Genomic DNA, 27,229 nt, shown 5'->3' with positions numbered 1-27,229 from the left:
ATCATTAGGAAGTCCTTCCTGATTAGGCCAGTTGAAAACTTCCCATCGTATATTCTCTGTGCTAACTTCTAACTTCATAGCACTTATTATTTATATTATAATAAGGATAGATTGATATACTATGGCAAGGTACAGATCATCCTGAAATTCCAGTGGCTTAACATATTTCTAGCTTATACCATTCGTCTATCACTTCTTGGTAGGAAAGAGGGCATTCTGCTCTAACTAGTCATTCAGGGACTCAGAACAAGGACGTCTTTACCATCTTCCAGCTGTATGATCTGGAACATGTGGCCTCCTTCCTCACTATGGCAAGAGTATTGCACAGGCTTTTTGGTGCCTTCGTTTGAAGGTGACACATGATATTTCCACCCACAGCCCATCCAGAACTAGTCCCATGACCCCACCTAATCTCAAGAGGATAAGGAAATGTAGGGAAATGTAGGGAAATAGAATGTTGGGTGAGCTTCATTCTGTTTTCAAGCAATTCATTCAACAAGTATTTATTGAGTGCTTACTATATACCAGCTACTCTTCTAGGCCCTAGAAATAAAAAAAAAATTTTTTTAAGGCAAAAATCCCTATTTTCATAGGTTATTTTCCAAATTTGGGGTCATTCAGTTATTTTAACATCTGCCTTAAAGACAAGTGCTTGTCTTTTCCTGTAATCTCCATATATCCCAACAAGGTGCAGCACATATAATAGTGGTTCAATAAATAAGCATAAGTTAATATAACTAAGGTCTTATTGTGCAAGGACCATGCTCTACAATTACATACAAAGAAAACTCATAACATGTAAATTCTTTAAGTTGGCTGTACTTCTGCAATGTAAGATCAGGTCCCTGCTTGATATATATGTAGATAAGCTTTGAGCCCTTCAAAAAATGTTGTTAAGTACCGGGAGAGTGGCTTCTAAACTAAAAACTTTTGCTCATGTTCCGTTCATTGATGATTATGCTATAAGCTCATTGCCGATAGGAACTCTTGTTTGGAACCCTGTGAATCACGTAGTTTTAATAAAGTCTTAACAGAGCTAAACCTAGGCAGTCCAGAGCCCTGATTGATTAAAGTAAGCCTTCATTCATTCATTGAGTATTTATTAAGCTTCTGTTATGTTTCGGGCAATGTCCACAAAGATGGATAAGAAGTTTACTTAGAAATTCAAATTTTTTGTGTATAGGTAAACTGAGCTTATTTTGTTTGGACTCAAAATGAGACTTTATGTTTATTTTCTCTACTTGACAATTATATTGATGTGAATTAGCCACTCAGGAAGAATGGGAGGGGGCAATGTTTCAAAACAACTACTCATTTTTTTTTATTAAAAAAAAAAATTTTGGGGGGCGCCTGGGTGGCGCAGTCGGTTAAGCGTCCGACTTCAGCCAGGTCACGATCTCGTGGTCAGTGAGTTCGAGCCCCGCGTCAGGCTCTGGGCTGATGGCTCGGAGCCTGGAGCCTGTTTCTGATTCTGTGTCTCCCTCTCTCTCTGCCCCTCCCTCGTTCATGCTCTGTCTCTCTCTGTCCCAAAAATGAATAAACGTTGAAAAAAAAAAAAATTAAAAAAAAAATTTTTTTTTGTTTCTGGCACAAATAAAGACACAGAGATAAACAGAACAGAATAGAAAACCTAGAAATGGACCTAAAACTACATGGTCAAATAATCTTTGACAAAGCAGAAAAGAATGTCCAAAGGGAATAAAAACAGTCTCTTTAAAAAATGGTGTTGGGAAAACTGGAAAGCAACATGCAAAAGAATGAAACTGGACCGCTTTTAATGCGACTGGACCACTTTTTAAACCATACACAAAAGTAAATGCAAAAGGGATGAAAAACCTAAATGTGATAAAGGAAACCATCAATATCCTACAAGAGAACACAGGTAACAATCTCTTTGACATCAGCCATACTAGATATGTCTCCTGGGTCAAGGGAAAGAAAAGCAAGAAAAGAAAAAAGAAAAGAGGAGAGAAGAGAAGAGAAAGGAAGGAAAGGAGGGAGGGAGGGAAGGAAGAAAGAAAAAGAAACAGAGAGGGGCAGGGAGGAAGGAAGGAAGGCAAGCAGGCAGGCAACTATTGGGACTTCACCCAGATGAAAAGCTTCTTCACAGTGAATAAAATGAAATAATAAAATTAAACGGCAACATTTAGAGTGTGAGAAGATATTTGCAAATAACACATCTGACAAAGGGTTAATATCCAAAATACATAAAGAACTTACAAAACTCAACACTCAAAAGACAAATAATCCAGTTAAAAAATGGGAAGAAGACATGAACTGACATTTTTCCAAAGAAAGCATACAAATGGCTAACAGTATATGAAATGATGCTCAAAATCACTCATCATCATGGAAATGCAAATCAAAACTACAATGAGATTCACCTCACACTTGTCAGAATGGCTAAATTTAACAACACAAGAAATAACAGATGTTGGGGAGGTCGAAGAAAATAGGGAACCACCTTACACTGTTGGTACAAATGCAAACTGGTGCAGCTTCTCTGTAAAACAATATGGAGGTTCCTCAAAAAGTTAAAAAGAGAATACTATCCCACAACTGAACATTTGCACTACTAGGTATTAACTTGATACAAAAATGGCAATTAAAAGGGAAACATGCACCCCATTATTTATAGCAACATTGTCAACACTAGCCAAATTTTGGAAAGAGCCCAAATGTCCATTGACTGATGAATGGATTAAAGAAGAGGTACTACGTATATATCGCTTCTTGGCCTTTTGGCCAAGATCAAGTGAAAGAAGAGGTAGCATATATGTGCAATTGAATGTTACTCAGCCACAAAAAAAGAACAAAATCTTGCCTTTTGCAATTGCAAAATTGCATTTTGTTGATGGAGCTAGAGACTATTATCATAAGCAAAGTAATTCAGAAATAGACATACCATATGATTTCATGCATCTGTGGAATTTAAGAAATGAAACAGATGGGGGCGCCTGGGTGGCTCAGTCGGTTAAGCATCCGACTTCAGCTCAGGTCACGATCTCGCGATCCATGAGTTCGAGCCCCGAATCGGGCTCTGGGCAGATGGCTCAGAGCCTGGAGCCTGCTTCCGATTCTGTGTCTCCCTCTCTCTCTGCCCCTCCCCCGTTCATGCTCTGTCTCTCTCTGTCTCAAAAATAAATAAAACGTTAAAAAAAAAATTAAAAAAAATGAAACAGATGAACATAGGAGGAAAAATAGAGAGGAAACCATAAAACAGACTCTTAACTATGGAGAACAAACTGAGGGCTGCTGGAAGGGAAGTGGGCAGGGGGATGGGTTAAAATGCTGGTGGGTATGGGGCGCCTGGGTGGCTCAGTCGGTTAAGCGGCCGATTTCGGCTCAGGTCATGATCTCGCGGTTTGTGAGTTCAAGCCCCGCGTCGGGCTCTGTGCTGACAGCTCAGAGCCTGGAGCCTGTTTCAGATTCTGTGTCTCCCTCTCTCTGACCCTCCCCCATTCATGCTGTGTCTCTGTCTCAAAAATAAATAAACGTTAAAAAAATTAAAAAAAAAATGCTGGTGGGTATTAAGGAGGGCACTTGTTGTGATGAGCATTGGCTGTTATATGTAAGTCATAAATCAGTAAATTCTACTCCTGAAAGAAATATTACACAATATGTTAACTAACTGGAAGTCAAATAATAACTTGAAACAAACTAACTAAAAAAAAAATTTGTTTTTGATTCCAAAACAACTACTTTCATTCAACCCCTTTGACTATGTGATTCTCACTTAGAATATACCTTAAATAATAGCCATAGGTCTCTTCTTGAATATTACCTTTGAGATCAGTCTCTTTCATTTTAAGGTAATTTTAATTATTAGAAAGCTCTTCTTTATATTTATCCAAAATCAAAACTTCCATCTCTAGAATACACCATTCTCTCCTATAATGACCCTTAAGATATTCTATGATAGTTATCAGGTTATCTCTAATCTGATCTCCACCCCCTTTTAAGAAATAATTTCAAGCTTCCCTACCATTTGATCACTTTCCTTTTAAAGTGTTCCAGTTTGTCAGTGTACCTTAATGTGTGGTACACCAAACTGCACACAAGGAGGGTTGGAGTGGTGTAGGGTGTTGAATGCAGTAGAGTTCTTTGAGATCATAGGTTTCTTACAGAAGTGAGCCTTTCTGGAGTAGGCATATTGTTATTATGGTTTACAAGTACAAGTACGATATGACGAGAAAAAGGATGAGGAACATTTAAATAAATGCTTAGAAATGGAGCAAAAGAAGGAACGGATTCTTGGCCTAGAACAAACCGTGAGTGCAATTAGGGAATGTGTTAAAACTCTTGCAATTAGGTGAAGTAGGGTAAAGTGACTGAGTGGATAATGATCCTCAGATAAGTGTGATTTGGGGTCAAATGGGTAATTTCAAAGAGGAATTTTTGGTGGAATTCTGTACTGTAGCAGGAAGCAGAAACACGAACAGAGAAATATTCAAGTTTGGTAGAACCACTAGGAAGAGGCTGCTATTACCAAGTAAAAGATTTTTGTTTTGAGAGGGTGCAGGTGAAGAAAGCCTCATAAGCAAGAAGTTATAGGATTCTGCGGGAGTTTTGGTGAGGTCTGAAGCAGAAAAACTCACTTTTTGTGGTAGAGAATAAGGCTTTGGTAAAATAAGTAATAATAAAAATAGGTAACATATAGAGGGCCTGTGTGCAAGATGTTATTCTGAGTGTTTGATACATGTATCAGCACTTCAGTCTTCACAGTAGCTCTGTGATCGTCCCCATTTATGAATGAGATAATTCACACAACGCTGAGTGAAGTAATTTGCTGAATCCTATTTAGGCTGAAAGAAGGCAGAGCTGAGACCTTAATTCAAGTCATGTCTGGCTCCAAAATCTGTCCTAGTAATCACTGTATTTTCTCTCACTATACTGTACTATGATGTTTGATTTCAACCTACCTTCTTTCACATCTCATAGATAACTTATCTGTGCCCCTTTTTCTTGTATGGTGCCACCTTTCCTGCTCCCTTCAAGGGTCCAGTGCTATCCTGACCTTTTCCCTACTATTAAAAACTACTGCCTGGGGGCGCCTGAGTGGCTCAGTCGGTTAAGTGTCCGACTTCAGCTCAGGTCATGATCTCAAGGTTTGTGGGTTCTAGCCCTGCGTCGGGCTCTGTGCTGACAGCTCAGAGCCTGGAGCCTGGTTCGGATTCTGTGTCTCCCTCTCTCTCTGCCTCTCCCCAGCTTGCATTCTCACTCTCTCTCTCAAAAGTAAATAAGCATTTAAAAAAAATTTTTTTAATAAATAAAAAATAAAAACTACTGCCCGAAAAGAAGGTAATAAGCTTATTCATTCATTCATTCATTCACGTCATGGAACAAATGACTGATGTGGCTTAAAGAAAATAAGAGTATTCCAGGGCTGAGGTTTTTTTAGGGGTGCAGGGAATCTTAAGGGGCTATAAATCCTTCACCCCAAATCCTGTTGCATTTTAAAGTATATATGGACTGGGAGGATGAGTACGTTGGATTCATGACTTTATGTACCCTTCAAGTTATACCATTATTTCGCTGACCCAGGGCTTGTGGAGTCCTTCTGGTAGAAATGAGGTAGGAACATAAAAATGAGAATGGGAGAATAAGAGATACATCTTTATTATACTGATCCAGTGATTTTAGGAATGCCTATTATTTACCTAATTCATCGTCAGATGGAAGAGTTCTGATATAAGCCCAAGAGATACAGACTCTAAGAAAAGCTTTAACTCTTCTTGGACAGTCACAGATGAAAAGAGAAAATTCCATTCTAGGGTTTAAGTGTTCATGCATTTCCATTTGAATCAAGATAGAGCTTTTGTTCCTGTATTTCCTTCAAAAATAAACCCTCTCAGATGAGTCTATGATTTATCTGCCCTAGGGATCTTAAAATCTGGGAATGTTACCCTAGAGTTAATCCTTGATAGCTCTCTTTTTCCTATTCCACACACAAGCCCTTTCATTTCTTCTTTTACAAGATTTCTCATATATTTTGACCTAGTTCAGTTCAATGAATATTTATTGTGTACCTGTTTTATACCAGATTCTGTGCTCTGGGCACACAAGTACCCCTGTCTCAGATTTCCCATTTTCTAAGAGAGAATATAACATGATACAAGCAATCCTAGAAGTGTGCTTAAACACAGAAGCAGTATACAGGAGAGAATTCCTCTGCCAGGGAAGGTCAGAAAACCTTGCAAAAGGAGGTGATGCTTGAATAGTTTTCAGGGATGAATAGGAGTTCATCAAAATAATGGCAGGGGAGCAAAATATTCTAGTTAGTGGGCAAAGGGTATGCAAAGACTTAAAAGCACAATGTGGCCTGGCAGTTACAAGTAGTATTGCTGTGTGATGAATGAAGTTGAAGCCAAGAGGTAGTGGAAAATTACCTGTTCTGTTTTTCTCATTGTCAGGATCTTCATATGCTTAGAGCATCAATTTGTTGATCTCCACGTTTGTGATTATTGTAGGCCTGATCTTTTTTCAGCACTCTGCTAGAGTCTTGCCTGTGTGCCATTCCTTGACACTTTAGCCACTGTATTTGGACACCTAAGTATGTGTCCTCAAACCTCCATGACAGGAACGGATCTCTAAGTGTGGTGGAAGGAGGAATGACATCTTCACTTGTATTGACAGGGTCAGATAGGTTTCTTAATCAGATTTGCATATGATAATTTTGAAAATCTTTTGCGGTGAAGGGATGAATATGAAAATAGTGCTTTGTTAGTCACAGTGACATAACTTACTGTGCCCATTTAGCTTAATTCAGCAAGTGTGTCTGCTCTTTGTCCATGGAGTAGCCCAACGTTGAGAACACAAACAGTGGTAGAAAACAGGAAGAGGAGTCCTCCCTTCCATGTCTGAGAGAAGAAACTCTCCTTAGATTTAGACTCACGCAGGTTCTGGCCTTAATAAATAAGCTCTCTGAGAGAGAAAAATCGGGGAGAAACATTTATTGTTTCTTCTGTTCGTGGTATACTTTAAAACCATAAACTGAAAGGAAGACAATACACGGCTTTAAAATGAAGTTGTGCGTGACATAGTATCAAAGCAAACCGATCTTTATGTTAATTTTTTTGTAACTTCTTTTTTAAGGATGCTGGGGAGTTTTATGCTAAATATAAAGAAACAAGATTGAAGAAAAAGGAAGATGCATTGAGTCGGGCTGAACTTGAAACACTTCAAAGTGAGTTTTAAACATTGTCTTCTTACTGTGTTAACAATATCATATAAGACTGATTATTTAAATTTGGATTTTCCTTTAAAGTCAAAAGTAATTAAATTTTCTGTGCTTTCATTACCATTCTCTAAGAGCAGTTACTTCCTTAATGTATTAGATGTGGAAAGTACTATATTAGTTATTGCTGAACCACCCATAGTTCAGTATCAGAGGGGGGATAAAATCCACATGAAGTCATTTAGTTTGTCAAATCTAGGAAGCATCCCAAATCAAGGAAGTCCTAACATACCCCAGTGTTGTAATTGTCATTGATATTTAGTGCCATTTCTGTCCAGTTGGTCATTCAACTTACTGTAAAACAGTATCAAATCAGAAACCTGAAAATAGCAATGACTTTTGTTTTGAAAGTCTTTGCTTCATCATTAGTTGATGTATTATTATACAACATGAAAACCCTGGATTAAATTATCAGTGTGTTGAAGTCTTCTATTGAACACTAAAGGCAGTACTTGCTGATTTTAGGAAAAGTTAAACATACAATTAAAGAAGGCATTTCTCCAGCCCTGGTCTTTTTGTCTCATTTTGACAGATCTACATCTTTCCCACATATATCCCCTCCTCCCTTTACTTTGCTTTATTTTTTTTAAGTTTATTTATTGGGGTACCTGGGTGGCCCAGCCAGTTAAGCATGCGACTTTGGCTCAGGTCATGATCTCGCAGTTTGTGGGTTCGAGGCCCCGATTGGGCTCTGTGCTGACAGCTCAGAGCCTGGAGCCTGCTTCAGATTCTCTGTCTCACTGTCTCTTTGCCCCTTCCCTGCTTGCTCTCTCTCTCTTTTTCAAAAATAAATAAACATTTAAAAATTTAGCTTATTTATTTTGAGAGGGAGAGAGAGAGAGAGAGAGAGAGAGAATCCCAAGCAGGTTCCACACTGTCTGCATGGAGTCCAACCATGGGACTCCAACTCACGAACCATGAAATCTTGACGTGAGCCAAAATCAAGAATTGGAGGCTTAACCGACTGAGCCAAAGGCAGCAGTCTGATGTCCGACTTTGCTTCTGGAGTCACGTCTTTCTTTGACTGTAACTGGGAAAAGTTTCTGCTTTTAAGGGCCCATGTGATTAGTCTGGGAAAATTTGGGTAATTCGGGATAGTCTCCCTTTTCAGGGTGCTCAGTCTTAATCATATCTGCAAAATCCCTTTTGCCATCTAAGGTAAAATATTGCCAGACTCTGGGAATAGAATGTGGACATCTTCAAGGGTCCGTTTTTCTCCCTACCACAATCCTTCAGGTGTCTGGGCAGCTTTAGAACAGGGGCTGTTTCTTTTTTATCTTTATGTCTGCAGAATTAACTACAGTGTCCTGGCGCACAGTAAATGGATATATTGGATGAATATATGAATTAATGTCATGCCATGAATATTAATGAGCACCTATCCTGTATAAGAACTCTGTTTTAAGGAGCACTTAATTTAACTTATAAAGTTTCAGGGTACTTGGGTGGCTCAGTCCATTAAGAGTCAGTCTGACTCTCAGTTTCGGCTCAGGTCCTGATCTCACGGTTTCCTGAGTTCAAGCCCCGCTTCAGTCAGTGCAGAGCCTGCTTGTGGTTCTGTCTCGCTCTCTCTCTCTTTCTCTCTCTCTCTCTCTCTGCCCCTTCCCTGCGCATGCTGTCTCTGTCTCTCTCAAAGTAAACAAACTTAAATAAACTTAAATAAACTCAACAACTCTACATAGTATGTAATTTTCAAGCCAAGGATATCAAAAAGTAGATTTCTGTTAAGAAAGAGTTTAGGATGATAGAAGATTACATATAAAGATAAGCGTTGGGGAGAAAGAGTGGGCAAATGACTATTATTGTTATATTAAAAATACTGAAACAAGTTTGTTATAGTAATTGTTGGGAAGTTTTAATTACGGTGAGTAAATCAATAAAAGTCTAAATGTAATATTTAGAGTTAATGTGGATATACATTTTATAGCTTTCATAGGCACAGCTTATTTTTATGTAGCTTTTGTAACAAACCACTTAATTGTTATAATTTTGGCATATATATTAGAACTCTGTAATAATAATTTGTTAAGTTTATACACTAAAACTTGGAAAATAGGAGTTAGACATAAAATATGTATCACAATGTAAGATATTTTATCACAATGTAAAAATTCCTTGTTCGTGACCATTTTCCCAAAGTCACTTGAAGATTTTTGTTCTAAGAGTTTGATGGAGGTTTTTAAGCAGATTAATAATTCAGTTTTTTTTTGTTATTGTCTAATAAAAAGATGATGTAAAGAAACACATGTTCGAATACATAAATATATGAAAACTCTTGTTTGCTAGTAAAAATCGTAGTAATCTTTTAAATATTTGAAAATTCATCATGAGCTTATCAGTTATTGAAACTCAAAATGGAAACAGCACTACCAGAAAGCATATTAAAAACCATATTCATACCAGCCATGAGTAATAAGACTTCTCATGCTCATGTTTTTGGTATCAGTGGTACATTAGGGAAAGGTCATGGTATCAACATTAAGAATGTTAAAGTACAGTCACATTATTAATAATGTCAGAAACTGTCATGTATTTTTTAATGTAGTCTCTAATGGTTACATGCAAAGAATCTTTTAATTAATTTTGTTAACTTCATTACAGTGTTCTGCATTGTATACTTTAGAATTAATATATAAAGGCCCCAAATCCCCCAGTGTGCATTTCATTTGCCCCTATCCTTCTTAATTTTAAAGACCATCATTGGAGTACTGAGTTCATAATAACATTTCCATCTGCTTAATTGAGTAAATGCTTCTCATGTAGATTAGCAGTAGCTATTTTATGCTGCCTGTTTTTCATGACCTAATTGCTAATCTGCCCTCAAGAAATCTGCTCTACTGCTGAGATTGTGCAGTACCCTCAGAGGGCCAGACCGTAAGGTGTGGTGGTCTCATTAAAACAGTGTGTTCAAACGGGAAATACGGAAAGGATGATTTCTTAAAAATAAATATCATTGTTCTGGGAGTCTATGCAGAAGATGTGATATCTGTTTGGAAAACTAGAGGCCCTTATTTATTTATTTATTTATTTATTTATTTATTACAAGCTTAATCAATTTTTATGTTTTATATTTCAATACGTTGAATATTTATACATATGACTTTTTCATTGTTAATGATATTTTTATACATTCTCTAATTATATGAGTTTTCTTCTAAGTCAATAGATGCAAATTCTGAGTACTATAATGAAACAGCTCATATCATGAACGGGAAAAATGAGTTATTTTATAAATAAATTGGCTCTAAAGGTGAAAATTTGAATAGACAAAATTGGGGGAGGAAGAATAGAAGTAAAACTTAATATTTCCCTTATATTTTTCTCCATACCTTATATGATGTCAAACAGAAACAAAATCAAGTAATCAAAGCCTTACAGTCAAGTACTTTTTTGGCTGCAGATATGATAGTTTCAGACATTAATTATATTTTCTCCTAGTTTTGTGGTCCCCATTGCACACCCCAGTGATGGACCTAAGTACAGCGAGAAGGTGGAGGACTTTTTAGGAGGACAGGATGAGAAAACATTCACCTTCCCTAGAGTAAAGGAAGACTGGCTTTTAGAAAACTCAGGTTCGTGAAGAAATGAGATGCTAGTGCTGATTTAAGGGGTTGGTTGTGAGGAGGACAAAGGAGATAGGGTAGAAGTAACTCCAATTTAGGTTAGCACATTTACCCTGTGGTAATACAGTGTGCTCATGGGTGGGAGAACACTGTCGGAGATAACCTAAGAAAAAGCATATTCCAGTCAGTAGCTCCAGTACGTTTGGAAACATGACCAAACAGAAACTCTGTACCTTAACTTAGGAATTGTGTTATATAGTAAAACCTAATAGGAGCCCCGGTCCCAAGAGTTTATATGTAGGCAGAGAATATCTAAAGAACAGTATTATTTCTTAGGTACTTTGCTCAAGTAACAACGGAGTGTGGATTTTTTCAATCATACAGCTCAAATGTAAATTTACAATTCCTTCAATATTTCAAATTCTATGTCGTGTAGGCTTTAGTATAATGCCGTCTTAACACAATCTTAGTTTTCCCACTGAAATGATTTTAAAACCTTTTTATCCAACTGAATATGTAAACATTTATGGCTTTAGATTAAATTTGAACTAAAATTTTAACAATTAATTTACTTAATTTGGAACTAAAAATATACTTCTTAATATTATGCTTTTTATAAAATAATGTGTCCATGAAAAGCTTCATGCAGGAAGGTATTTTTGTCTGTCTTCTTTACAGCTGTAACCCCAGAGCCTAGAACAATGCCAGATATATGATAGGTAACTCAGGAAATACTTGTCAAATGGGTTAATGAAATACTTACTGTATTGTTCTTTTCTACTTCACACTTGTTAAAAGAATTTATTAAAACTTTTCAGTAACATTTTTGACAAGAAGATCTTTGTAATCAGTAAATCAGTAAAACTGCTTTTTGAGTGATCAACACAGCTTATTTATTAACACAGCTTATTAACAGAGTATATCCTCTTTGTTTCCGTGTATAATGAAATATGGTCCCATGTATAGTGCTGACGCTGGAAACTTTATCCCAAGCCACAAGTACCTAGTCACTTAATATTAGGATTTTTTTTTCCTTTCTTCATGATTGCTACAATAAAACCACTGTATTGTTTCTTTTTTTTCCCTAGTATTTTTTATTATGGTAAAACACACCTAACAAAATCTACCATCTTAACCATTTTTAAGTATACAGTTCAGTGGTATTAAGTATGTGCATAACGTTGTGCAGCCATCACCCCATTCATCTCCCATGGCTCTTTTCCTCTTGTAAAACTGAAAGTCTGTACCCTTTAGACGGTAACTCCCTAGTCTCACCTCCCCACAGCCCCTGACAACCACCATTCCACTTTCCGTCTCTGTGATTTTGACTAAGTTTCTCCTGTAAGGCTGATCACATAGTATTTTCTTTTGTGACTGGCTTATTTCACTTAGCATGAAGTCCTCAAGGTTTATCCATGTTGCGGCATGTGTCAGAATTTCCTTCCTTTCTAAGGCTGGATAAATAATATACCATTCTATGTGTACGCCACATTTTGCTTATCCTTTCAAATTTCTGTCAATGGTTACTTGGGTTGATTTCACTTCTTAGCTATTGTGACTAATTCTTCTATGAACGTGGGTATACAAATAACTCTGAGTCCCTGGTTTCAGTTCTTTTGGGGATATACACAGAGGTAGAATTGCTGGATCATATGATAATTCTATTTTTAATTTTTCGAGGAACCAACATACTGTTTTCCATAGCAGCTATACCATTTTCTATTCCCACTGACAGTGCACAGGGGTTCCATTTTTGCCACATCTTTGCCAACACTGATTTTGTTTTGTTTTGTTTTGTTTTTTTATTGTAGCCATCTTGATGGGTGTTTCTTTAAAGAAATATCTATTCAGTGGGGTGCTTGGGTGGCTCAGTCGGTTGAGCGGCCGACTTTGGCTCAGGTCATGATCTCACAGTTCGTGAGTTCGAGCCCCACGTCGGGCTCTGTGCTGACAGCTCAGAGCCTGGAGCCTGCTTCGGATTCTGTGTCTCCCTCTCTCTCTGCCCCTAACCCACTCGCATTCTGTCTCTGTCTCTCTCAAAAATAAAAAAAAAAAAAAACCATTAAAAAAAAGAAAGAAATATCTATTCAATACCAAGTTTGAATTGGATTGATTTTGTTAAGTTTTAGGAGTTCTCTATATATTCTGGCTATTATCCCTTATGAGATATATGATTTGTAAATATATTCTCCCACTTTGTGGGTTACCTTTTTACTCAGGTGACATTGTCTTTTGATGCACACAATTTTTTCATGAAGTCTAATTTGTCTATTTTTTCTTTTGTTGTCTGTGCCTTTGTTGTCATATCAAAGCAATCATTTGCCAAATCCAGTGTCTTAAAGCTTTTGCCCTGTATTTCCTTCAGAGTTTTATAGTTTAAGGTCTTACATTTAGGTCTTTGATCCATTCGGACTTCACTTCATAGTGGGTAAGGGTCTAACTTCATTATTTTTTATGTGGATATCTAGGTTTCACTTGTCGAATTATTGCTTTTTTATTTAACTTTTTACTTTGAAATCATTATAGATTTATAGGAAGTTGCAAAAGTAGTGTAGAGAAGGTCCCATGTACCCTCCTAAAAACCGGGAACTTGACCTTGATATGAAGTGTGTGTGTAGTTCTCTATCATTTTATCACATACGTGTATTTATGTAACCACCATCCCAATCAGCCACTACCCCTTTATGATCACACCCATCTCCTCTGGTTCCCCCATTATCCCTAATATCTGGCAACTACTAATCTATTTTTTATCTCTGTTTGTCATTTTGACTATATGATTTAGAGAATGTGATTTGGAGAATCATACAATATTTGACTTTTTGAGATTGGCTTTTTCACTCAGCATAATACTCTTGAGATCCATTGAAGTTGTTCCATGTATCAGTAGTTCGTCCCTGTTTATTCCGGGTATGGCTGTACCACAATTTGTTGAACTTTTCACCAGTATAGGACATTTTGGTTGCTTATGGTTTTTGACTGTTACAAATAAGGCTACTGTGAATAGTCAGGTGTACATTTTTGGGTGAACCTAGTTTTTATCCGGGATAAATGACCAGAAGTGCGATTGCTGGGTGATAGGTTTATGTTTAGAGTTCAAAGAAACTGCCAAATTATTTTCCAGAGTATATATTTATATTTATATATATAAATATTTATATTTATACTTATATAAAGAGTATATTTATATTTATATAAAGAGTATATTTATGTGTTTATATATATATATATATATATTTTTTTTTTTCTTTTTACCGTTGAGTTTGAGACTCCTTTATTTAATCTATATATGACTCATTTTCAGATAGGGGGTTTACAAATGTTTTCTTCCAATCTGTAGCTTGTCTTTCATTTTCTTAATAGTTATTCACAGATCAGGTTTTTAATTCTGATGAGGTCCAATTTATTGTTGCTATTTTCTGTGGATTATGCTTTTTATGTTATTTTTAAAAACTCTTCACCGAGCCCTATTCTAAAAATTTTATCCCATGTTTTCTTCTAAAATTTTTTTAATTTTATGTTTTACATTTAAATCTATGATCCATTTTGAGTTAATTTTTTGTAAGGTGTGAGGTTTAGGTTAAAGTTTTATTTTTTATTTTTTGCCTATGGATAGGCAGTTTTTCTAGCACTATTTTTAAATTTAAATTAAATTAAATTTTTTTGGAGAGAAAGTGCGTGCATGCAAATGTGCAAGTGGGAGAGGGGCAGAGGGAGAGAGGGAGAGAGGGAGAGAGTCTTAAGCAGGCTCCATGCTCAGCTCAGAGCTTGATGTGGATTTGATCCCATGACCCTGTGATCAGGACCTGAGCCAAAATTGAAAGTCAGACGCTCATCCAACTGAGCCACCCAGGCGCCCCTCTTTTTTTTTTTTTTAGGTCAACTAGGGTGATTCTTCCCACTTTCCTATCCTTTTTCAAAATGTTTTAGCCAATCTAGTTCCTTTGCCTTTATATATGAATTTTAGAATAATCACCTGTGTATCCGCAAAAAATCTTGCTGAAACTTTAGGGATTATGTTAAACTTGTATATCAATTTAGAGAGAAGTGGATATTAACTATCTGGAGTCCTTTAATCTCTGGCTACTTATATCTTCTTTGATTTCTTTCTTAAGTGTTTTGTAGATTTTAGTATACAAATCTTTGTTAGATTTATATCTAAATGTTTTTCTTTTTGAGTGATTATACATGGTATTGGGTTTTTAATTTCACTTTCCATGTGTTCACTGCAGGTAAAGAAATGCAGTTGATTTTTTCTTTAATTTTTTCTAAGGTTATTTATTTTTGAGAGAGAGAGAGAGAGAGAGAGTGAGAGAGACAGCACACATGTGGGAGGGGAGAGAGAGAATCCCAAGCAGGCTCCATGCTGTCAGCACAGAGCCTGAAACGGAGCTTGATCTCGTACATGTGAGATCATGACCTGAGCTAAAACCAAGAGTCAGAGTCTCAACTGACTGAGCCACCCAGATGCCCAAAATGCAGTTAATTTTTATATTTAATTATGTATCTTGCAACCTTGCTAGATTTACTTGTGAATTATAGAAGTTTTTATATAGGTTCCTTGAATTTTCGGTATGGACAATCATGTCATGTGACAATAGGGATAGTTTCATTTCTTCCTTTTCAATCTATATGCATTTTATTATCTTTTCATTTCTTATTTTGCTAGCTAGAACTTTCAAAACTATGTTGAACAAGAGTGGTGTGAGAGGACATCCTTCCTTTATTTCCAAACTTGGGTGGAAAGCATTTAGTGTTTTACCATTAATTATGTAAACTGTAGGGGTTTTTTGTTAGATACTTTATGTGAAGTTGAGGAAGTCTCCCTCTATTCCAAATTTTCAGAGTTTTTTTTATCATGACTAGAGGTTGACTTTTGTTAATTTTTTGTATCACTTAAGATGATCTTGTGATATTTCTTTACTTGTTGATTTGGTGTATTATAGTGATTGAGTTTTGAATATTGAGCTAGACTTGCATCCCTGCAGTAAATATCATATAATCTTGGTATATAATTCTTTTCATATATTGCCAAATTCTATTTGCTAATATTTTGCTAAAGATTTTTGCATCCATATGAGAGATTTTGGTCTATAGTTTTCTTTTTGTACTGTCTTTGTATGTTTTGGTATCAGAGTAGTACTAACATCTAAGGAATTGGAAGCGTTCTCCTATTTTCAGAAAGAGACTGTATTTAATTGGTGTTAATACTGTAAACATTTGGTAGAATTCCCTGGTGAGACCATTTAATATTGGCCTATTTTGGGAGTTTTTAAATTACAAGTTAAATTTATTTTGTAATTACAAGGCTATTCAAATATCTATTTTATATATCTATTTTATGGGGAGTTGCAGTGGTTTGTATTTTTCAAGCAATTGGTCAGTTCCACCTAAATTGTCAAATTTATGTGTGCACTGTTGTTTTTAAAACTAATTTACTATCCTTTTGATGTCTGCATGTCCTGTAGTGATTTCTCCTGTTTCAGTGTTAATATTGGTAACTTTTTTTCTTCGTCAGTTTTGCCAGATGTTTGTCAATTTTATTGATCTTTTCAAAGAACTAGTTCTTTGTTTCATTGATTTTTATCTATTGCTTTTGTTTTCTATTTCATTTATTTCTGTTCTTAATTTTATTATTTTTTTCCATCTGCTTGATCTTGTTTTGGTTTTGTTTGCTTTTGATATGGAAGCTTAGATTATGGTCTTGAGGCTTTTCATCTTATCTAATGTAAACTTTAGTGCTTAAAATTCCACTCTCAGCACTGTTTTGTCTGTGTCCCACCTGTTTTGATACATTATATTTTCATTTGATTCAGTTCAGTATTTTTTTTTTCCTTGAGACTTCTTCTTTGATACCTGGATTGTTTTAGGGATGTTATTTAGTTTCCAAGTGTTTGGGAATTTTCCTGTTATTTTTCTGTTATTGATTTTTAGTTCGGTTACATTGTTGTCAGAAAACCCATTCTGGGGGCGCCTGGGTGGCTCAGTCGGTTGAGCGGCTGACTTTGCCTCAGGTCATAATTTCGCGGTCCATGAGTTCGAGCCCCGCATCGGGCTCTGTGCTGACAGTTCAGAGCCTGGAGCCTGTTTCAGATTCTGTGTCTCCCTCTCTCTGACCCTCCCCTGTTCATGCTCTGTCTCTCCCTGTCTCAAAAAAAACCAAAAAACAAAAAACAAAAAAACAAAAACAAAAAAAACGTTAAATTGTTAGAAAAAAAAAAAAAGAAAACCCATTCTGTATGATCTCAATTCATTTAAATTTGTTGAGATGTGTTTTATGGCCCAAGATATGGTCTAGCTATGTATATATCCCATGGGCATTTGAAAAGAACATATATTCTGCTGTTGTTTAATGGAGTGTTGTTATGCTCCCAAAAGTCCCCAAGGCTCTGCTCTTTTTATTTTTTTTTTGTTTATTTTCTCTGTTTTTCAGATTAGGCAATTTCTATTATTCTGTCTTCAATTTAACTGATTACTTTCTCTGTTCCATTTTTCTGTTGAGTTCTCTCTCAATCATTACATTTTTTTTATTTTAGTTAGCATATTTTCAGTTCTGATATTTCCACTTGGTGGTTCTGTATGTCTTCTGGGTCTTTGTTGTTGACTTTTTATTTCATTTGTTTTAGGATGTTCATTATTACATGTCAAACCATTTTTATATGCCTTCTCTAAAATCCCAGTCGGATCCTTTGGATGTCTTTTTCATCTTGTTGATTATATTTTTCATTCAAGTTGAGATATTCTTGGTTCTTGGTTTGATGAGGGATTTTTTTTTTTTAATTAAAACTTGGACATTTTGGCTATTATGTTATAGTTCTCAGAATCTTGTTTAAGTATACTACCTTACCTGATGTTCTATGGCAATGCTGTAGCTGGGGTGAGGAAGGGGAGAGTTGCTGCCCTGTTACACTCAGGTAGGGGTGGAAGTCCATGGCCTGTTTTATAGCTGCAGGAGAGGGTGGTTGTGGATCTTCCTAGGGTCGGGCAGGTGTGAGTGTCCTCACTTACCAGTAGGCTGCCTCTAAGAACACTCCACTAATATCCCCTTGCTGGCATAGGTAAGCAGGCCTACTTACAGCTCCCCACCTGGCCTTTGCTGACATTGTGGAGTGTTGGTCTCTTTACTGCTGGGCAGTTGTGAAAGCCCTAACTCTCCTGTAGGCTTTCTCTGAAGCCACCCTGAAAGCAATGGGGAGGGATGCCCCATTACCCCTGGGTAGCTATGGAAGCCCAGACTACCCCTACCCCTGCCATTGACTTTACAGGAGGAAGGGGTAGGAAAGAAAGTCTGGCTTCCTACACAGTCTTCTCCCACATCACCCTGGTAGGGAGATTGGGGTGCCTTATTATAGCCTCACAGTGACGAAGTCTAGGCTTCCCATCAGCCTTTGCTGGCAAGGAGAAGAGGTTGGCCACAATTTTGTCTTTTGTTTGCTTGAAGTAAATCAGTTATTATCTAAACTTGTCTTGCTATGCGAGGAAACCCAGGGTACTCACCACCTTGGTGTTCATCATGTCCTGCCATACCTAGCTGGCCTGTCTTCTCTTCAAAAATCAGTCTTCCTATATTTGTTTTATATGTAACATTTAGGGTGTTTCAATTTTCTTAGGGGGAGGAGTATGGAAAAGTACTTTCCCTCCATTTTTTTAGAAGTGGAAGTTTTGAATTACTTTTTTTAAGCGATTAAAAAAAAAGTTTATTTTAAGAGAGAGAGAGTGAGAGGGGGAGGGGCAGAGAGAGAGAGAGGGAGAGAGAATGCCAAGCAGACTCCATGCTGATAGCACAGAGCCTGACGCAGGGCTCGATCTAACTGTGAGATCATGACCTGAACCAGAATCAAGGTTTGGATGCTTAACTGACTGAGCCACCCAGGTGTCCCTTTAAGTGATTTTTTTTAAATGCTTCTTTACAAAAACATCAAACACTTGAAAGTGTGATACAACACCCTAGAAATAATAACTACATTTATTTGTTTATAACTGATTCTCTTCAAGAAGGCAAAAACTAGTACTGATGAGGTGGATTCTAGCTTATACGTGTTTTCTTCAAGCAGTACTTTGCTCAAAATAAAGGAATTGAGAGAAACTGAGTAATGTGACGTACGTCATGAGGAATCAGTTCTATGACTTCTTCCCCTTTCATGAGAAATATTTTGAAAAACAAAACCTGGTTGCCTAATTTGGGCTCGTATGGTACTCTGGTAATGCTGTCTCTTTAGTTTTTTGATACTTTTATTAGAGTCACCTGTCATTTAAATTGCTAATTTTCTATTACAGTATCAGGAACTTTTTTTTAAAAACTCACCATCTCAAAAGCCTGAAAATACAAAGGTGTTTAAGCAATATAAGGTAAAATATAGTGGTTAGATACCACATAATTTCTAGGTAAAATAACCCTTTCTAACTGGAACTGTTCCCACAGTACTATGTTCTTAATGTACATTATTCTTGGCATAAGCCAACTTTACAGACTTGAATGAAAAGTGAGTGAATGAATGCATGATACTACTCCTCCCTTCAAAGTTTCCTGTTCACCCGGCAATTTTTTATTTGAAGGTGAAATAAAATTCATAGAAAATTATGTATTAATTTGTGGCTTCTTTTGATCTTTTCCTTTTGTTGTTTCTCCGGCCCACATATGTGTTTTAGGAATTCTTACTTTCTCCAGAACAGCCCCTCTTTGTATATTAGGATAGTAATTTTTTTTTTTAAGTGTAGTTTTATTTTCTTTGAGAGAGAGCTAGAGAGCAAGTGGGGGAGGGGCAGAGAATCCCAAGCAGGCTCCATGCTGTCAGCACAGAGCCCGACGCAGGGCTTGAACTCATCATCCGCGAGATCATGACCTGAGCTGAAATCAAGAGTCGGACACTTAACTGAATGAACCATGCAGGCACCCCTAGGATAGTAATTTGTAAATCATGCTAATACTATCTTTTTGCATAGTTCTTTATAAGTTCTTTATTTTCCACGTTCATTCTAATCATTTTATATGTGTTAATCTCATTTATTTCCCATTAACAATTCATCAGATTCAGTATTACCATTATTCGCATTTTACAAAACAGTAAAGGACCATAAGAAAAAGAGCTAGTAAATTGCAGAGGCTGAGTTTTAATCCCAGATCCGTCCACAGTGAGAGCTTTTTCATTCATTCATTCTCTATTTAGCACCAGACATTGTCCCAGACACTGGGAATTCAGTAGTGAACAAAATAAGAATTTTTGCCCATGTAGAAAGCATCAGTAAGATGAGTAGTGATAGATGCTGAGGCAAAATATAACAAGGAAGAGGGATAGGGAGCGTGTGTGTGTACACGTGGATGTGGGAGGCCTGCTGCGATTTAAATAAGGTGGACAAGGAAGGCCTCAATAATAAAGAGACATTTGAGCAAAGACCTGCAAGGGGTTAGGGAGTAAGCAAGGCAGACAAGGGAGTGGGTTTCAAGTAGAGGAAACAGATGAAAGGAGGCATAAATCACTTGGAGCCTTATATTCTAAGCACCTGGCTTTTACTCTTAGTGAAATGGGAGGTCCCAGGAAGGTTGTGCAGAGGAGTGACATGATTTGACACGTGTTCTCAGAAGAGTGACTGTGAGGTGAAGAACAGACTGAAACAAGGACTTGAAACAAAGAGACCAGTTGGGAGCTCTTTTAATAATCCAGACAAGAAATGGTGATGGCTTGGATCAGGGTGATAAAAGTGAAGAAATGGAACTCTATGTATTTTAAGTTCGAGACAAGATTTCCTACCAGATTTCATACAGGATATAAGAGAGAAGGGGGGATTGAGGACTCCCAAGGTTTTGGACCTCCGTAGGTCGAAGAAATGGGAACCTCACTGGAAAAAGCAGACAGAAGGGAAGGGATTTTATCAAGAGCTTAATTTAGAAGACGGTTCTATCCCTCCTTAATATTTAGAGGACATTCCTATACAAGCCAGGATTTAACTTCTGCACCTGTGCTGTGAGATAGGTAGAGCAGATATTTCATTTTATAGGTGGAGACTTAGAGATAAGTAATGTAAAGGAGGTACTAATGTATTGGTGAAGGACTCATGACATAGAAACTAGTTTTTCTGACTACTCGTTTCCTCTTTTTTCTACCACTTTTCATATTAATGATGTGATTCCAAATCTTTCCTATTCTGATAACTTTTCTGACATAATCTAGTTTTTCAGTTCTGCGTTATAGTATAGTGCTTAAAACTAAAACTTCCTTCCTGGGGCACCTGGTGGCTCAGTTGGTTGAACATCTGATTCTTGATTTCAGGTCACGTCATGATCCCAGGGTCATGGGACTGAGCCTTGCATCGGGCTCCACACCAGAGTGTAGAGCCTGCTTAAGATTCTCTCTCTCTTCTTCTGCCCCTCTCCCCCACTCTTGCACTCTCTCTATAAAATTAAAATTAAAATTAAATAAATAAAACATTTTTCCTTTTCCAAGTTATGTTTCATTAATAACTGCTGCACTATTGTCTGAGCATTTCCAAAGAGAAATTCTCTGTGCCTGCTAGAAAAAGAAGATAACAAGTTAAGATGTTATGACTTTGCTCAATTTAAACTCTGTTCTACTGTTTTCAACACCATAGAGGTACAAGTGTTAAGACCTAAAGAATATCCTCAGGTTAATGGCCAAGGACCCCAAATTACTATTCAGCAAATGTGTCTTAGCATAATAAACACTTTTGCAACGTGTGACAGGAAGTATTTGGTCTTAGTAGCTGGCCCACTAGTTGAATTGTTTAGTGTAAGTTTCCAGATATATGAGAAGATAGGCTACTTATGCCAGAATATTTTGTTTTTTGTTCCAATGAAGACCCAAACTCTTCATTGTTTTGTTGAATAGGAGCATTAAACAGAAGGACTCCTTTAAAATGGTATTTGGCTCATTTCTCCTTCCTTTTAAAAATCATACTGTGTAAAATTTTTCTCTTGAGAGGAAACCATTTCTCTTCATTCACTAGACAGAGTACCTTGGAAATTATTTATCTTTTCTTTTTTCTTTCAAGACTTTATTCAAATTTAAGTTAGGTAACATATAGTGTACTATCGGTTTCAGGAGTAGAACTTAGTAATTCATCCCTTACATATAACACCGAGTGCTCATCCCAACAAGTGCCCTCCTTCATGCCCACCATGCAAGTAGCCCATCCCCCCACCCACCTCCTCTCCAACAACCCTCAGTTTGTTCTCTATTGTTAAGAGTCTCTTATGGTTTGCCTCCCTCTCTGTTTTTATCTTATTTTATTTTCCCTTCCCTTCCCCCATGTTCCTCTGTTTTGTTTCTTAAATTCCACATATGAGTGAAATCATGTGGTATTTGTCTTTCTCTGACTTATTTTGCTTACCATAATACACTCTGGTTCCATCCAAGTTGTTGCAAATGGCAAGATTTCATTCTTTTTAATGTCTGAGTAATATTCCATCATATATGTATACTACATCTTCTTTATCCACTCATCAGCCAATGGACGTTTGAACTCTTTCCATAATTTGGCTGTTGTTGATAATGCTACTATAAACATCGGGGTGCATGTATCCCTTCAAATCAGTATATTTTTTTTTTTGTCCTTTGAGTAAATACCTAGTAGTGCAATTGCTGTGTTGTAGGGTAGTTCTATCTTTAACTTTCTGAAGAACCTCCACAGTTTTCCAGAGTAGCTGTACCAGTTTGCATTCCCCCCAACAGTGTAAGAGGATTCTCCTTTTTCTGCAGAAAACATCTTTTTCTGTGGAAAATAACCTTGCCGACATCTGCTGTTTCCTGAGTTGCTAATTTTAGCCATTCTGATAGGTGTGAGGTGGTATTTCATTGTGGTTTTAATTTGTATTTCCCTGATGATGAGTGATGTTGAGCATTTTCTCACGTGTCTCTTAGCCATTTGAATGTCTTTTTTTGAAAAATGTCCATTTGTGTCTTCCGCCCATTTTTAACTGGATTCTTTATTTTTTGGGTGTTGAGTTTGAGAAGTTCTTTATAGATTTTGGCTACTAGCCTTTTATCCGATATGTCATTTGCAAATATCTTCTCCCATTCTATAGGTTGCCTTTTAGTTTTGCTGATTGTTTCTTTCACTGTGCAGAAGCTTTTTTTTTTTTAGTGTTTATTTTTTTTGAGAGAGAGAAGGAGTGAGAGAGCATACAAGCGGGGAAGGACAGAGAGAGAAGGAGACACAGAATCCAAAGCAGGTTTCAGACTCTGAGCTGTCAGCACAGAGCCCAATGTGGGGCTTGAACTCATGAACCATGAGATCATGACCTAACCCAAAGTCAGATGCTTAACCGACTAAGCCACCCAAGCGCCCCTCTGCAGAAGCTTTTTATCTTGATGAAGTCCTAAGAGTTCAATTTTGCTTTTGTTTCCTTTACCTCCAGAGATATGTCTAGTAAGAAGTTGCCACAGCCAAGGTCAAAGAGATTGCTTCCTGTGTTCTGTAGGATTTGATGGTTTTCTGTCTTACATTTAGACATTTAATCCATTTTGAATTTATTTTTGTGTATGGCATAAGAAAGTTTCATTCTTCTGCATGTTGCTGTCCAGTTTACCCAACACCATTTGTTGAAGAGACTTTTTCCCATTGGATATTCTTCCCTGCTTTATCGGAGATAAGTTGACCATACAGTTGTGGGTCCATTTCTGGGTTCTCTGTTCTGTTCATTGATCTGTGTGTCTCTTTTTGTGCCAGTACCATACTGTCTTGATGGTTATAGCTTTGTAATATAGCTTGAAGTCCGGAATTATGAGGCCTCCCGCTTTGCTTTGCTTTTTCGACATTACTTCGGCTATTTGGCATCTTTCTGGTTCTATACAAATTTTAGGATTGTTTGTTCTAGCTCTGTGAAGAATGCTGGTATTGTTTTGATGGGGATTACGTTGAATGTGTAGATTGCTTTGGGTGGTATAGACATTTTAACAATACTTGTTCTGTTCTTGGTTAGCTAGTTTTTGTTTCTTGCCTTTGTCAGGCTTGCCATTAGGAATCAATCTATCTTAACTTGAAGCCCATAACTTACAAAACTTTAATAGGACTTACAGTTCCAGCAAAAATACTCTATATTTTCTATTTAACTACTTCCCCATGAAATTCATTGTGCTGCTTAAAGATCTTAGATTTTTTTTTCTTGGATGAACTATAAACACGGATGTGTTCACAACCCCAAAATTCATAATAGCTGGGCCCACACTAATTATATAGAGTTTATTGAAATTTGGAGGAAAGATGAGGGTAGTTAGCAGATAGGACTTTTTTTCCTTTAGGCATGTTTTGAAAACACCTGTTTTTGTTTTTGTTTTAATATATGAGAGGTTTTGCCAAGTGTAAAATGTTAGTTGCTATAGTCTTAGCCCTGTATTATTAAAGCAGCAAGAATTTAGTAAATATTTATAAGCTGTAGGTTTGTTGGTTTTAGAAATTGTATTTTCAGAAAGACTTATGTTGTATAATCTTTAAATTTTGTTTTTTTATTGATATCTACAACTTGGTAGAAATATATAAATATACATTCACATATATTATTTATTTTACTGATATGTTTCTTTCTTTCCCTTTATTGTCTCTTCCCTTCCTCTTTATCTGTACCCCCTACATACCTTGTAGGCATTCACCCATATTTTTCCCCATACTCTTATAATAATATTCAAATGTATTTAGATGAAAATATATATGCAAGCATATATAGGGATTTGAAGAGGCATTATTTTGCTTTGCAAATAGAGAATCTTATATGCTTTTCTGTATCTTGCTTTATTACTCAATGAAAATCCCTGTAAGTCAACTGGTATAGCTGAACTTTAGTATCTTTTTATGGTAATTTAATATTCCTTAGTATAGATACATCACCAACAATTATTCAGTCATTTCTTCTATTAATATGCATGTACTACATTAACAGTTTTGTATCTCCATGCTAACAGACACATATACATATATACCACATACTTACATACAATTACATTTTAATGCTATTGTTTCTGAGGGGATTGCTGGAGAAAAGATTATTTTTTTTATTTTAATCGATTCTCTTAGATCACTTTCCGAAAAGGCTGTAATATAATAATTCAAATTTCTACCACCAATGTAGAGATGGCCCTTTCCCTGCCAGCAGTACCTTTTGTTGGATTTTTACATTTCTGTCATATGATAGGTATGTTATTACTTCAATCTGCATTTCTTTAACCTTTTAGAGGTTGTGAGTATTTTTTCTTGTTTCTTGGCCATTTGGATTTGTTCTTCTGTAAACGTTGCCCATTTTTTTCTGTTGGGTGCTTACCCTCTTGTCAATATATACTATCTCTATATATTCTATAGATCAATCTTCTATTTGTACTCTAAATTGTAGATATTCTTTCCAAATATATTATCTCTCTCTCGATTTGTTTATTCTTTTTTTTAAATTTTTTTAACGTTTTTATTTATTTTTGAGACAGAGAGAGACAGAGCATGAACGGAGGAGGGGCAGAGAGAGAGTGAGACACAGAATCAGAAGCAGGCTCCAGGCTCTGAGCCATCAGCCCAGAGCCCGATGCGGGGCTTGAACTCACAGACCATGAGATCGTGACCTGAGCTGAAGTTGGACGCTTAACTGACTGAGCCACTCAGGCGCCCCTTTATTTGTTTATTCTTTATCTTTTTTATAGCATCTAGGTTTTCAGTCTTAGTTAAAATTTCCTCATCTTTAAATATTACACGTAATTTTTTAGATTTCTTTTTGCAAGATGTTTATTGTTTGGGCTTTTAAAGTCAAGTCTCTTATCTAACTGGAAGTTACTTCTATGTATTGGATAAAATTATGTCTACTTTCCTTTCCAATGGATATTAAGTTGCACCTGCATCATTTATTAAATCATTTTCCCACTGAATTGAAATGTTTAGGGATTCTTGGTTCTCTTCTAGGAATTTATCTATTTCTATGCCAATATCATGAATTTTACCATCAGCATTATAGAATCTGCAAACACACATGCACACACAGTAGTGAAGATATGGTTATAAGGCGTTCGACTGTAGCAATTAAGAATGGAGTTTCTTCTCAGTATTGACTGTAATCAAAATGGGATTTGGGGTGACTGGGTGGCTCAGTTGGTCAAGTGTCCGACTTCGGCTCAGGTCATGATCTCACAGTTAGTGAGTTCCAGCCCCATGTCAGGCTCTGAGTGTCAGGCTCTGTACTGACAGCTCAGAGCCTAGAGACTGCTTCGGATTCTGTGTCTCCCTCTGCCTCTGTCCCTCCCTTGCTCTCACTCTGTCTCTCTCTGTCTCTCTCTGTCTCTCTCTGTCTCTCTCTCTCTCTCTCTCTCAAAAATAAATGTTTTTTAAAAAATGGGATTTGAAGAGGCCAGTTGATAATTGATAACTATCTCTGCTGCCACCAGATTAGATTTTGCCTTTGTTAAAATATTGAAAAGATGAATATATATGCTATTCATTAAAGAGCCACTGTTATACCACATAGTATGTTAGAGTTATATAATTTTCTGCATATCAACTTAAAAGATTAGATTTAGCTCTCTTTTACAAATGAGAAAATAGACACTTGTTCTAACAGGGTTAAGTTACTTGCCCAATATTATGGCACTATTAGGTGGTAAGGATAGAATTAAAACACTAATGACCAGGCTCTTTTGTCAGTATGAAATGTTTCATGAAAAGTACTTTGAAAACTAAAGATCTATACAAATTGATATAGTGGTTATATCATGATCATCATCTCATCGTTAGTATCTCTGAGTTTTATTTAAAAACAATGCAGTAGCTAATGCACAATAAAACAGCTAGCTATTTACAGCAAAGCAGTTGTAATCTTTTTTAACCCCCTTCACCCATCTCTCCACTCCCCACACCCACCTCTGGCAACCACTGATCTCTGTATTTGTGAGTGGGTTTATTGAGGGTTTGGGTTTTGTTTTGTTAAGCTTCCCCATATTAGAGAGATCACAGGTATTTGTCTTTCTCTCTCTGATTTATTTCACATAGCGTAATGCCCTTGAGGTTCATCTATATTCTTGCGAATGGCAAGATTACATTCCTTTTTATGGCTAAATTATATTCCATTGTATAGAGTTCTATTTTGATGAAAGAACAATTTTTTCAAGATACAGTATGAATAAAATGTTTAAAATTCTTTTTTATTCTTAACAAATATCAATAATTGATTCTCTTAAACATTTTTAGAACAGAAGAAAGTTAAAGTAAAAAAACCAAAACCTGAATTTCCTGTATATACGCCTTTAGAAAGTGCATATATTCAATCTTATGATCATGGAACTTCTATAGAAGAAATTGAGGAACAAATGGATGATTGGCTGGAAAACAGAAACAAAACACAGAAAAAACAGGTAAATAAACTTTAAAACATTTCTTTTAATTGAGTAAAATACAGAAAAGCACATAAAATATAGATACACAGCTCAGTGAACTATCACGATTTGAA

General features: G+C 36.5%; 1 protein-coding gene across 2 annotated transcripts in view; it reads left to right on the top strand.

Annotated features, from left to right (window-relative positions):
- Positions 1–27,229, top strand: part of DNAJC1 (DnaJ heat shock protein family (Hsp40) member C1) — a 219,476-nt gene that overhangs the window by 89,759 nt on the left and 102,488 nt on the right. For both annotated transcript variants that reach the window (XM_030321175.1, XM_030321176.1), the window contains exons 7-8: positions 7,096–7,186; positions 26,971–27,134. In XM_030321175.1, the coding sequence (XP_030177035.1) occupies positions 7,096–7,186; positions 26,971–27,134 (255 nt within the window). The remainder of the gene's footprint in view (positions 1–7,095; positions 7,187–26,970; positions 27,135–27,229) is intronic.

This window comes from Lynx canadensis, chromosome B4 (genome assembly GCF_007474595.2).
Source record: "Lynx canadensis isolate LIC74 chromosome B4, mLynCan4.pri.v2, whole genome shotgun sequence".
Classification (NCBI taxonomy): domain Eukaryota; kingdom Metazoa; phylum Chordata; class Mammalia; order Carnivora; family Felidae; genus Lynx; species Lynx canadensis.
The sequence above is the reverse complement of the archived record's forward strand: the minus strand, read 5'-3'. Positions and strand labels throughout refer to the sequence as shown.